This window comes from Sparus aurata, chromosome 21 (assembly GCF_900880675.1).
Source record: "Sparus aurata chromosome 21, fSpaAur1.1, whole genome shotgun sequence".
Classification (NCBI taxonomy): domain Eukaryota; kingdom Metazoa; phylum Chordata; class Actinopteri; order Spariformes; family Sparidae; genus Sparus; species Sparus aurata.
Window position 1 is genome coordinate 25940706 of NC_044207.1, and position 12995 is coordinate 25953700.

At 43.0% G+C, this 12995-nt stretch overlaps 2 protein-coding genes across 6 annotated transcripts; both read right to left on the bottom strand.

Moving 5' to 3' along the window:
- Positions 1–2900: 2900 nt before the first annotated feature.
- Positions 2901–6425, bottom strand: cirbpa (cold inducible RNA binding protein a). Of its 4 annotated transcripts, none has more exons than XM_030402769.1 (7): positions 6327–6425; positions 5425–5535; positions 5187–5293; positions 4821–4905; positions 4520–4673; positions 4367–4425; positions 2901–3821 (listed from the first exon to the last, which is right to left on the bottom strand). In XM_030402769.1, the coding sequence occupies exons 2-7, from the start codon at positions 5522–5524 to the stop codon at positions 3808–3810; spliced, it is 519 nt and encodes a 172-aa protein (XP_030258629.1). In that variant the 5' UTR covers positions 5525–5535; positions 6327–6425; the 3' UTR covers positions 2901–3807. The 4 variants fall into 4 exon arrangements, with proteins under 4 accessions (XP_030258629.1, XP_030258628.1, XP_030258627.1 ...); XM_030402768.1 differs by having other exon boundaries at positions 2901–3166; positions 4791–4905; XM_030402767.1 differs by having other exon boundaries at positions 4791–4905.
- Positions 6426–7685: 1260 nt separating this feature from the next.
- On the bottom strand, positions 7686–12347 carry LOC115572565 (midnolin-A-like). Of its 2 annotated transcripts, none has more exons than XM_030402763.1 (7): positions 11881–12347; positions 11678–11765; positions 11526–11588; positions 9517–10026; positions 9196–9301; positions 8664–8900; positions 7686–8305 (listed from the first exon to the last, which is right to left on the bottom strand). In XM_030402763.1, exons 1-7 carry the CDS (start codon positions 12120–12122, stop codon positions 8133–8135), a joined length of 1419 nt encoding a protein of 472 aa, XP_030258623.1. In that variant the 5' UTR covers positions 12123–12347; the 3' UTR covers positions 7686–8132. The 2 variants fall into 2 exon arrangements, with proteins under 2 accessions (XP_030258623.1, XP_030258622.1); XM_030402762.1 differs by having other exon boundaries at positions 8652–8900; positions 11881–12342.
- Positions 12348–12995: the final 648 nt, after the last annotated feature.

Here is a 12995-nt window from a genome sequence, read left to right on the forward strand (position 1 = left end):
TCCTCGATTTTGTGTCATCGTTCCAATGTATTTATTTGGTTAGTGAAGTTTGAAATCAGTCGTCCTACATTTGTATTATTCTTCTACTTCTGACTTCACTTTCAGTTCATGAGTTTCTTTTTAGGTACACACTGGCATCTAAAGCAGTGAAGTGTGGTGCATTGTTATTAACCCTTCAGTGCACGGTGTCAACCAAGAGTCGATATCTTTGTATCTCAGTCATCAGCGACAAAAAACACAATCTACTGTTCTTTCGGCCCAATGGGCAGATTATAACCTTCAGCATATAACGTCCACTGGAGTTGTGTTGTCATAAAAAGATGAATATTCTGAATTTCTAGTACAGTTTTCGTTAAAGTGTTTTCACCTGTCTGGTTTCCTAAAAAAAGTCCTTTCACACTACACATTAGCCCAGGACCATACTTTGCCACTTTACACACACATGTTGTTAACCAAAGGTAATACTTACCTAGGTGCTATACAATTTACACTACACTTCTGTTAGCCCCGGGTAAAATATCCATAGACACACACACCCTTTTTTTACATTTAGTGTTTAAGACCCTAATTTGATTTTTCAGGGGATAAACCTGCTTTGGAGCAGGAAGCACGCCTTGGGCATAAAGTCTGTGTTAGCCCATTTGGAAACAGCCAGGATTGTGCAAGTGTGAAAGCTGTGTTAGCCTGAGGGCTAAGTGCAGAGTGAAAAGCACTTAAGATTGAAAGGATTTCACCATTATTCCAGAATCACCTTTTTAAACCCACTGGTGCATGGTTTCCACTGCAGTGGTTAGACACGCATCTCCTCTTGTGATTGAATTATTAATGCAACCCAGGGGTACATAAAGTAGACATTTTTAACCATAACTAAAGGTTTTTTTATTTTAGTAGACCAGATTGAACATAAGAAAACCCAAATTACTACAGATTGTTTGACACAGCATGACTTCAGTTGGTGTGCTGACACCAACTCAATGGAAGTGGGTCATTTGATGCAAACACATCCAGAATTTATAATTTTCCCAGTTCACATTTTGAACCTTGCAATAATCACAGCTCTACTTGTAATATTTCAAGTCAATACATTTTTGGCCCTCAGAGTTCAACTTAATTTGTTGTACTTTGGATTTTAAGCCTCAACTACTTATTTTCTCTGGATTGTGCGATATTTTTTTTTACAAATTAGTTACTGTTTTTCTGCAAGATTACAATACAAGCTTTGTGGCCTCCTGTCTACCAAATCCAGTGAAAAATGGCATAATGTAAAAGGCATGTCAACATCGACACCACTAAGTCTGGGAAAACAATACACATCAGCGTAATGATCAATATTTATCACCCAACTAATATTAAAAAGGCATCTATAAAAAGAAAACAGTGAGCACGTTGTAGTTGTCACTTACCCACAATTTTATTTTTGAAATTGGGATTCAGAAAGGTTCAAACAGAACAATAATGCTTTCAGACATGATGGTGACTTTAAAAAAAAAAGTTCAGTCACTATGGGGCACAGGTCTGTTTACCTGCCCGTTCTCTTGAGTTGGATATCAAGGACTTTGGAAAGCAGCCCTTATATTTGAAAAATGTCTCTCGGGCAAGCCAACGTCTGACATTCAGAAAGGCCTTCAACTTCTAGTGTAGCCACCGCTTACAGCTCACCACTGCTACAGCACGTTGGACCTGGAATGGAGCACAGAGATCGTCATCAGCTAGGCAAATTTAGGTGTACAAAACAAGGTATGATTGCATTACAGAAGTAAAACTCAATCTTACCTGATTATGCATCTGCATCGATCACTGCCATTTGACGCCGCAAACTTTAGCCATGAGAAGATCCAGTCAGGCCTCTGACAGTTCAATCTAAAGAGAAGGATTAAGAGATGGATTAAGCCTGGCAACTAATATTTGACACAAGTCACAATACAAATGCATGCAACCCTATTCATGAGTCTGAAACTCACCGCTTATTCATAATAAGGGTACAAGGAGAAACTGAATAGAGTCTAAACACCGTGAACATCAATTAGGACTGCTGTGGGATATTATGGGAGCAAATTTTAGGACTAGTGCAGTGAACAGAAGTGGACACAATACTACCCACGACTTAGAGGCCAACGCTTCTGTTTTTGGTGGACTCAGGTGGAACACTACAATCCAGAGGAGCTTCACAGAAACAATTTCTCAATGGACATCTCTACGAATCAGAATCGGGGAAGGGGCCATGGCATGTTGTAGGCGACATCTGAAGCAGAGGACTAAACACGGCTAACTTGAAGGTATTCATGGAAACAATGAGAACTGAGTTTGAAGGATGTGAGCAAAGCAAAAGGAGATTTTTACCTCACGTGCATTGGCCTACTTTCTCCACATATGACCTAGGCAAGAGAGCAGCTTTCATCTCTGATGAGCACTTGTTGGTAGGCGCAACACTTCACTCTCCAAGGACTTGTAGGTTTTTGAAGTGGCTGACCTCTTGAACGTAATGAAGCATTAACATGACCAGACACCAGCTGATGTTTTCCCAGCATTTCCATGCGCCACTTTTAGGGGCTTATTGTTCAAGACCTCACTAGGTTTGATCTCAATTCACTAGAAAAACTTGACTGTTAATACATTTGGACAATTGATGGTTTTGAGACCTGAACAGGAGTCACTGGGCCAAAAACCATCTTTAGTTTGGAAGTCTTTAAGAAACCAGACAGGCAGCTTGTCAAATCAAGTGGACTTTTAAAAACCCAATTGCAGCTTATCCCACTATCTAGTGAACCAGCTAAACCGCCAATTTATAATTGCCCTCCTAAAGAAATCCATGTGTAATTTCAGTGATTTGACTAGTGACTTGGTTCACACGCAGCATTAACTTCCCCATGCGTTAGTTTTGAAAGGCAAAAGAATCAAGATTATTTTCCACAGTCTGTTTAATAGGCTCCATGAAGCCAAACTGACAAAGAAAAAAAAATGTTGATCATACAAAGAACATAAAGTACAAAACTGTTCCCGGTTGAGATTTTACTTTGGGGAAACGAAGTTACATTTTTTTCGATCACTTAAACAAGATTAGTCCATTTTACAGCACATTTAAAATGCAGATGTTGAGCAGAGCACAGCAGATACCTTGGACAGACTTCATGAACAGCCGGCCACTTCGGAGGTGTAGTTCACCAGTCTGAAAGGAATTCACTCTTTTGGGAAATTGAACACACAGGAGCCTCAGCTAAACTAAGTTTTTAATAGTAAAAAGGAATTTAGCACAAATCCCCAAAAGCCTATTAATAAGCTCCCTTTCCTCACTCAGTTTAAAACCTGGCAAGAGGTAGGTCAGTCGAAGACTGAAGGGGAAATAAGGAAAAAACAAAAAACAAGCCCCATCGGATATCAGTATAAAAATAAACAAAAACTAAAACAAAAAAAAAGGAATCAAAAATCAGGAAACACTTTAACGTGCTGGACAGTAAGTCTACAGCGATGGTAGTGGCCGTTCAACGAAAAGCCATGTGGAGAGCCGTTGTTTGATCCCCAGATTGGGACTTAAGTAATAATCAGATTATACAGATGCCTTTAGTTAACAAACGATCTTTGAGGAATCAAGATGCCCAATTGAGCAAGGCAAGAGTCTTGAACTGTAATTTGTAACATGGTTTGTTAAGGAATGACCAAAACTCATGGCTACATTTTTTTTTTAAGATGCTTGAGCTACTACAACAGAACTACAAAACTAAGGTCAGCAATAACACGTGGACATTTTTCTTGAGGAGCGCATCTTTGAAATACAGCCAGCCAAGTGATGATCTTGAATCAGGGAGATGTTTACTCGTGTGCAGCTGAGGATAAGAAGTGGGCACACAGGTAAAGACACTGAAAGTTCCAACACTGGAGTTCACAATATCCCCTCAACCCACCAGACAGTCCAAAAACCCTCCCTCAGTTTTTGAATACGGGGCTCCATCAGCTTAGATATTATCAGAACAACAGTCAGCATTTCAGTGTTTGCCAGCCTCTTTATCAGAGTGGGGCAGCGGGGCTAGCAAAATTTGGCAACCGTGTACAGAGAGGCATCAACTAGGGCTCAGGTACAAAACTTTAGGGGCATACATGATACAAGTTCTCATATGTTGGGGCTGTGAAATGGTCTTAATTAAATTCAGTGTTGACACCTGGTGGGATTGGGTGCGTATAAATCTACTATAGCCAACAAAATCTATTTTTTCCAGCGGGTTTTTTTTTAAGTGTGCAATTTTTCATTAAACTAATTTTAGTGTAAACTGTTGGTGTCTACGTGCAGGTTCATTGGATAGCAGTTTAAAATTTGAAACTAACAGCCCCAACATAGGACTACACAAACATAAGTGCAATCATTCATGCTTACCATAGCCGTCATATCCGTCACGGTATGATCCAGAGCGCTCGCTGTATCCACCCTGACCCCTGGAAAAGGTAAGATTTCATATTAATAAATTGCATTTTTGATTTTTTTTTCTAGTATACACAGGCAACTTAGTCAGAAAGCCCTTGCCCTTACCTATTGTCTCTGTAGCCGCCACCGCCGCCTCCTGAGGAATATCCTCCACTCCTGTATCCGCCGCCGCCGCCACCTCCAAAGCTCCTCCCCTCACCTCCGAAGCCCCTATCGCCGTAACTCCTGTCACCATAACTCCTGTCACCGTTGTAACCACCTATAATAGCAGGATAGTAGAGACATCACAAGTGAAAGAAATGAAAGAATTAACAACCGAACCAATACAATCACAGTCCAGACATGCGGTTTTCACCTCTGGAATAACCACGCCCACCTCGCCCCCTTGAGCCGCTGAATCTCCCACCTCCACGTCCGCCTGCTTGGAAACCCCCTCTGGAACGTCCTCCTTTTCCTGCTTCATCCACACGAATAGCCCGACCATCTAGAGACTGCAACAGAAAGTGATTCAGAATTAAAACTTGTGAATAAAATTATACACATTTTATATCAAATCCAAAACAAATTTACAATTTGGCTAATTAATTGGGTATATGAACTTAAATTTAAACACGAGTTGTGTACACGTGTAATAGGGATGTACATTAACTCATCCCCCATATACAAGCACGCTTAAGCTCAGACACGTGATTTAACATAAAATATTTAAATGACTAAAAAAGCACAAAAAGATGAAAATGAATTTAAAGCTGTGAATGCATTGTTCGTTTACCTTGCCGTTCATTGCGTTCATGGCGTCTTTAGCGTCCTCTGCATTGTCGTATTTCACGAAGCCGAACCCGCGAGATCTCCCCGTCTCTTTGTCTCTGATCACATCCACTAATGGAGGGAAAGAAAGGTCATTTCGAGAAAACGTGCGATCAAACAGCGGCGTTCACAGATCAGCTTCGTGCTTCCCAACAATGATTTAAAGCAGGAAAATAAAAGCAGAAAAAATGCGGGGGACCAACCTTTTTCGATGGTTCCGTATTTGCCGAAGGCCGCAGCCAGAGACTCCTCGTTGGTCTCGAAGCTCAGCCCTCCAATAAACAGTTTACCCTCGTCCGACATCTTTAGTGTAGCTAGAACACACAAATCACCGCCATGTTAAAAGAAAACCAAAAAAAAAAATCCTGTACCAACGCATGTGGAAATCGTTTAAATAAAAAAGAGGCGATTCCTCTCGTGGTGCACATCGTGGGTGCACGCTGAGTGAAAAGTAGGTCACCGGTCCCGTTATGCGAGGTGGCTGCATCGATCTGCGCATTTCGTAAAAAAGTATTTTCTAGTTTTGCTGGCAATAATGAATAAACTCTAATCCTCGTCGAGCTAAAAATATCCTCAAAATAAATACTTATCATGAAGAAAAGGGCCTTTGTTGGCCGAGCGTCGAGCCAGGCCTGCGGCCTATAAACGTGGTTTGAATAGCGGATTAGCTAGCGTTAGCCATCATTTTTTCCACCCAGCGCCATTTTGTAGCACCGAGCTTCAGGTCCGCACTTTTGTTTCGCCGACCGACTTAGCGGTTAGCTTCATGTGCGCCTAGATGTCTTATTCTCTGCGTTACATAATTGTTCGCATCAAATCAGAATACTACAAACTTTAAACTGTATTACACGATGTTTCGCTTCCCGGCGAAACCGTGCAGGTGCAAGGCATTTCAGCGCGGTTGGTTTTATGTAACACTGCTAAAAAAAAATTTAAACCGTTACGCTAGAAAACATCTTCGGAAAACGTAAGATATCTAATTTAAGAAGGTAATAGCATCTATTTTAAGCAAGCCTATACACACAGAGAGATGCAAGTAAGCTAGTCTTAAGAACAATCAAGGCCTTTTAAAATAAAATAAAAAAAACTGTAAAATATGAATTACCTTTTCCTCCGGGAGGTATCGACCAGAAGAGGAGCGGAGCTGCAGAGCGAATGAGAAGGAACGATGCCGCGCTCCTCCTTTCAAGGCTGTGTGAGGCGACTTCTTCTTCTACGGTCTATTGTAGGTTCACTGTTGGGACACAGCGCCACCTGCTGTCCCGGTCGGTACTGCACCACGGCCTTTGAATCCCGCCGTGGAGGTTTTAGTACTCTACATGTGTGCCTGTGACCTCATTTCTGTGGAGGACCACAAGAGTCACGGAAGTATTGACAAAGCATTTAACTAATTGTACCATAAATGTAGGCTTTAATACATCTGTTAGTCTTTTAATCTATGACTGAAAAACAAAGTAGGTCATCATTTGATCATTTAATGGGAAATAACACAAGGAATTATACATAGTAGTTACAAATTAGCTATTAATCCATCAATAGTTATCAAAAACATCATTAAGCGTCCTTGGATATCCTGAAAGACACTATATAATATTACTATACTATATAAACACAGAGAACATTTAATTTCAGTTCAAGATGTCACGCTTAAATGTAATGTTTATTTCAATAGAAGCTGCTTTAGGGACAGACTTTGATAAGATCTCCAGGTGAGAGAGAAACACTCAGCAATTGTACTTTAAACAACAGACAGACAAAAATGTGTTACCCGTGCAGTAACTCCAAAACTGAAATCAGTCTTTGGAAGGAGTAAACATCTTTAATGTCCTGCAGTTTCATGTCTCACTGTCCATCAATATAAACATTTTGCCTGTTGTGCTTTTTTTGTATGCAGAAGTTTGTGTTATAAATGTTGAGTTGTGAACTTTAGAGGTGTTGGTAGGCAGATTTTGTTAACTTGTTATCGTTTGTGACTTGGTGCATGTTTTTATACGATATTATAACCTGCTTGCTTCAGTCTTGGATTTCTCCCAGTGGAATAATCCTGCAATAAGTAAACCTCGTCTGCATTTGTTTGTACGCCCGCAAATCAATTTGACAGCAGTCACTGACAGAACAAATGTCTTGTAGTACGAGCTGCACACAGACTTACCGAAATCTCAGAATTGTTTTCTTTACCTTAAAATGATCAAACCACCTAATGCTGCAGCAAAGACCCTGAACCAAACCTCAGGAGTCATTCAGCACATTAAGTTGGTGATTTCAAACTTTTACTTCAGCTCGCTTTTTCCAGACTGAGCAACGGAGGCTGTGAGAGCGCCTTCCTCCTTCAAATCACTGCTTTTCAGCTGCCAGGTGTGCCAGATTATAACAGCAGCATTGCATCTCTTACCGTCCATGTCGTACCTGACCCTGAATGAGGGAAAAAAATCAGGAATGACAGAGAGACATCACTGTAACGGGGGTCTTTAAACATTTGTTGAAGGTTTTTATTCTTTGCATATTTTTTTTCCTTCTTTCTGTTTACAATCTTAATATTGCATAAGTAAAACATTTTAGAGGAGCATCCCCTGCACAGAACAAAACATACAGTTTACATTCAAGACACGTACAGTTAAGGCATTGAAATACATACAGACAGTCTTTGTACAGAACACCGAGATGTAGAACATGAAAATGTACATCGAAACCTTTTGTGACGGGCTACGTGACAATGAGAGCCATTGTGTTACATGAAATGACATGTTGAATACAGTGACGGCCGCAGAAATCTGACTCTTCTCTTTGCTCCACCTATTCCTCAAGGCCAGAGATCAGCTCTGGCCTATACATAGTTCCATGAGGCGGCCTCGCTCAGTAAAGGGCTACCACTTCTATCACAGTGGGTGGGAATCTTTCTCCGTCCAGGAGACTAAGGACGATGGTGACGATGCTGGTACGGGTGAGACGTTTGCGAGTGGTGCCAGTTCTTGCGAGTCCGCCTGCGAAGACGCCTCTGGTGCATCAGAAACTGCAGGCGCTCCAGCTTACTGTGCAATGCTCGATTCTCCTGTGTGGATGAGTGGAGGGGTCGGCTCTCCTTACCTGCAGGAGAGGGGAGGAAGAGCATGTTAGACCTGCTACACGAGAACAGACGTATCGTTTGGTGTGTCCTGTCCTGAATAATTCTGTTTTTTTGTAAGGAGTAAAATGAAGAGAGAAGCAGGCTCTGTTCACCGAGTCTCTATGCAAGACTTTAATGATACAGCCAGGCAGATATTTGAGAAATAGGAGTAAAGAGACATCACAGAGCACACATTGTGTTTTTTTTTAATACCAGAAAGCATCTAAAATGACAATTCAAAAGGTCTATGTGCACAAGAAAACCCCAGAAAAGCTGAGAATAAATCAAAAGAGAAGGGAATCAAGAGGTCAGAATGATGAAGCTCACCAGGAGTTTTACCGAGGTGCTCAGTCCTCTGGTCCGCCAGCGTTTGGCTGTTGGCTTTGTTCTGCTCCTCTGCTGTAAGCAGCTGGCTGACTGCAGGGTTTGAAGCAGGACAGTGGAGCTGGGAGAGGGTGCGTGGAGCCCCCTGGTGGTGGCAGGCAGCTCTGAGCAGGTCGTTGAGGATCTGGAGAATGATGGTGATGCCGCTCCGAGGGTGGCTGATGCCGGTCTGACTGCAAGGGGCCAGAGTGCCTGATGGGAGGAGAAGGAAGAGAGGGGGAGATGGAGGAGAGTGGATGAGAAAGAAACTTAAATTGTAAACATTTTGAATGCTACTATCTTCATAATTGATCCTTTTAGTTTTTTTCTTTAACTGAATATCTTCAGGTTTTAATGATGGTCATTTTGATGGTGGGATAAAACAAGCAGTCTGATTGTTACACCTCCTTGGATTATGGGACTTTTTCTTTATCAAACTGATCATGAAGTGTTAGAGTCCATCTGTGTTGTTGTGTTATCTTCAGGCCTCTGCCGCTCACACACTTACCAGAGAAAGTCCCGGAGAAGACGCCCGGAGAGTGGTTCACAAAGCTTTCTATGACTGCTCCTGGCTGCTTGCAAGGTTCTGCAGGGGATGAGGCATGAACGTCACTCTGTAAAACAAAAGGGAAAAAGATGTTGCCCTGCTTTTCTACATCAATTATATGGAATAAACACGAGTGGAATGATTAAAACCTGGGATTTTGAACTCTGAAATGGTTATTTTACAAATGCATCCCACTTTATGATAGTGATCAATCAGGGAAATTCCAATGCCAGAAAGAAAATGTTGTGATTGTGGATTGAGAGTTGAATATAAAAGGCTGACCTCTCTGAAGGTTGAGGCTGGCACTGGGCTCTGGGGTCCAGGAATGGAGCCTGTGGGAGCAGCTGAACAGACCGGTGTGGCTGCCTGTCGAGGAGAGCTGGGATGCGGACACCCAGTCGGCAAAGTTGGGGCTGAAATCCCGTGAGAAGCTGTGTGTGTGGAGCGGGGAGGGCCGGACTGATGTGGAGGTGAGGGGGGATGGCAGCTCACAGCAGGAGCAGAGGCGGGAGCTGTCGAGTCAGAGGAAGTTCTTGGCGTCTGAGCACTAATTTGGACTGAGGATGTAGAGTCAGAAGAGTCCGGGGCTGTAGTGGAGGTTTGGGAAAAAGAGTCCGGGTGGCTCGTCCTGTCCGCGGTGGGCAGGCACGTTCTGCTTCCAGCTCTGAAGTCCTGGTGCTGCTGCAGGTCCGCCACGTTCTGTGCAGACAGTTGGAGCTGAACGTACATCACATGGGCGCCGACTCCCAGGTTAATGGTCAGAGGTGAGCGCCCGGACAGGAAGTCACTGATCTGTCAGGACCAAAAACAAATACATTTACAATCCTTAAGACGTCATTCCTGGTTAATATGGAGACACCTGTGGTTACTATGGTAACAGTGAGCTCAGTTTGGAGCAACTGGTGCATCTGCAACTCTCGATATTTGAATGCAGATCAAATTCATCATGGATGAGCTGGATCACATGTGTGCATTGTGACCTATGAACTACTCCTCTGCAGGCAAACTGTATGACTGGAATGGCGTACCCCGGCAGAAACGATTCAAACTGCCACATAGAAGGATAATGTAAGTAAAGAAAGTAGATTTGGTGAATGAATGGTTACTATAGAGACTAGTGCCTAACACACACAGTGAGGTTTGACATGAAATCCACTGATAAGACATTCAATATTGTCTATTGTATTCTATATTTGTACAGCTTTAAAATGCAGATTTTAACATAACTTGTCACTGACAATATACATCCTGCTAGCTGCACATAACATCAGTATAAACCCATCGACCCTGTTTCTGCATATTTATCTGATATTCATTATTTCTTTCTTTGCACTAACTGCACTGCTTCTTTACACGACTTGCACTGTTTACAACATGGAGTTGATTTGGACTCTTTGGTTCCAAAATCATGTAGTTTTGATGGCATGGGCTTTTGGTGTTCAAATTCTAACTCCAAGTTGATAGAAAACAGCATAATACCAGAGCAACCGCTAACTGCTAACTGTACTCGCTCAGTTAGCTGTGCAGTTGGAGGTCCAGACTGAGAGCTTGGGGGCAGGCGGGCTGGAGTGTTTACACCACGTGCATGGGAGTTTTGTCCCGGGACAAGCCAGCAGGTAAGTCTTTAATAATTCCCATTGAACTTTATCTCCTCAGTTCTTATTGCTGTTCCTCGCTGTACGCCTGTTACTGTGAATCACACTGAGCGATGAAATCTGTAGTGAAATTCTAAGAATGTGTACACACGCACACACTGCCAATCCAGTCTGATTCTGATAAAACCTTGAGGATTATAACTTTAGATTATCTTATTGTCACAGCACAGCACAGCAGCATGTGTGTGTGTGTGTGTGTGTGTGTGTGTGTGTGTGTGTGTGTGTGTGTGTGAGAGAGATTGTCAGGTATGGTGTGTGTTTCCGCTTTCCAAGGACAATGATGCAATGTTGTGTGCATACGTCAAAACAAAGGACATGTGGGATTGTGTTTTGCCCATAACAGCTAAATCATACGTAGTTCACTTTCTAGTGAAATCCATGTTTCTTCTAGTTTGTTCATCAGAAACCAGAGCTGACGTTTTTTTTAAATGGAATACTTTTGTATTGAGCACGTCAAACATTAAAACATCCCACAGGACACGGGTCAGCCTACTTCAGGAAATATGTGGAAAAACAAACACCGGCGCATAGTTTAAACACTCCAGGATTTTTTTCCCCCTCATCTCATCAATGCAGCCAACTAATGTGTGTGTTTATACACAATCGTATAATCAGGATCAGACACTGAACTCTTACCTGCACTTCTGTTAAACTTTCCAAAACGTCCATCATGGTTCTCTCAGCTCTGACAGTCGAGCACTGTGACAGCAAACACAGACAGTTCAGAGTGATTAAATGTTTTTTATTTTGTTCAAACTACTGTAAGATCTGTCCATCAGTTGACTCACCACTAAACCAGCTTCGATGACAGGTACCAGGGTCAGTTTGCTGCCATCTGCTACACCCAGGTCCAACAGTCTCCCTGCAGTCAGCTGCCTGCCACACATCCAGAGTCCAGTCAGAATACATTCACTACATTATGGGCCACTCAGGTAATGTGTCTGAGTCTCACAAAATGAATATATAGCCTATGTAAAAGAACACAACTCACCTGTCTCTGTACAGGAGGACGATTCTGTCAGTTTGCAGTCTGAGTTTCTGGGAGACGTGTGTCCTCAGTCCCTCCACAGTCTCTCCCCGGGGGACGGTGAGCTCCACCGGGCTGCCGGTGGTGGAGATGATGGACAGACGCATGAGGGGCTGACTGGTGGAGGCTCCTTCCCCGCAGCATGCAGACCTGCCCGGGGTGAAGCTACAGAGGCCCCGCTGCTGCTGCTGCTGCTGCTGCTCCATTCGAGCTGACTTACAGTGAAATGTCCGAGTAAAAATAATCAGATTCTGGTCTTCAGGGTGAATTTAACTTGTTGTTCTCGCTCCTCATTCCTCCGCGAAGAGTGTCGACGCTCCTCTAAACACTCAGGAGTTCAGGTGACAGATCTCAGCGGCCGGTGGCAGTTCCTCTTTTCCACCGTGACAGTCGCAGCTCTACTCCACCGAGTGTAGATCACCGCGTCACGGCAGAGAGCAGGCCGCGCCCACCGCGACACGCAGCCAATCAGCGGGTGCTCCGACACCGGCTCCGCCTGTGGCGACCAATCAGAACGCGCATTTCCTCTCGGGGCTCCACCCGGTTTAGTAGCTCGCTCACCATTCATAACTGATGCAATCTGCACAGCTCCACTATGGTTTGTACAGAATGTCAAAACGTCCAGAGACTCACTGCAGTGTCATTTTATGATATTGTAAATGATGAGTCACCTGATTGAAGGCTTCCAGAGATAAATAACAGTATTTCTGTGCCATGATGCCTCATGTGATGATCATGGCAGCGCTGACAAATAAAAAAGGAGTTGCAGGTGTGACATTTTAACATCAACCACCCACAGATCTGTATTTGTGTGATTATAAAGGGTTGTGCACATTAAAGTGTGTTTACAGGCCTTGCAGAGTGCAATTGTGAACGTGAAAAAATAGCTGAAAGCCTTCTGTGGTTACAGAGGAAGCTGCATAATCTGATAAACTGCCTCCACAGTCAGTGGTTAGGTTTTTGAAGGTTTCGCACCAGGTTTTGAAAATGCAATCTACCAGTTTTACATGACACTCCTATAACACTGTTTGACTCATTGTGGACGGTTTAAACACAAAAAAAACTCAAAATCGATACAG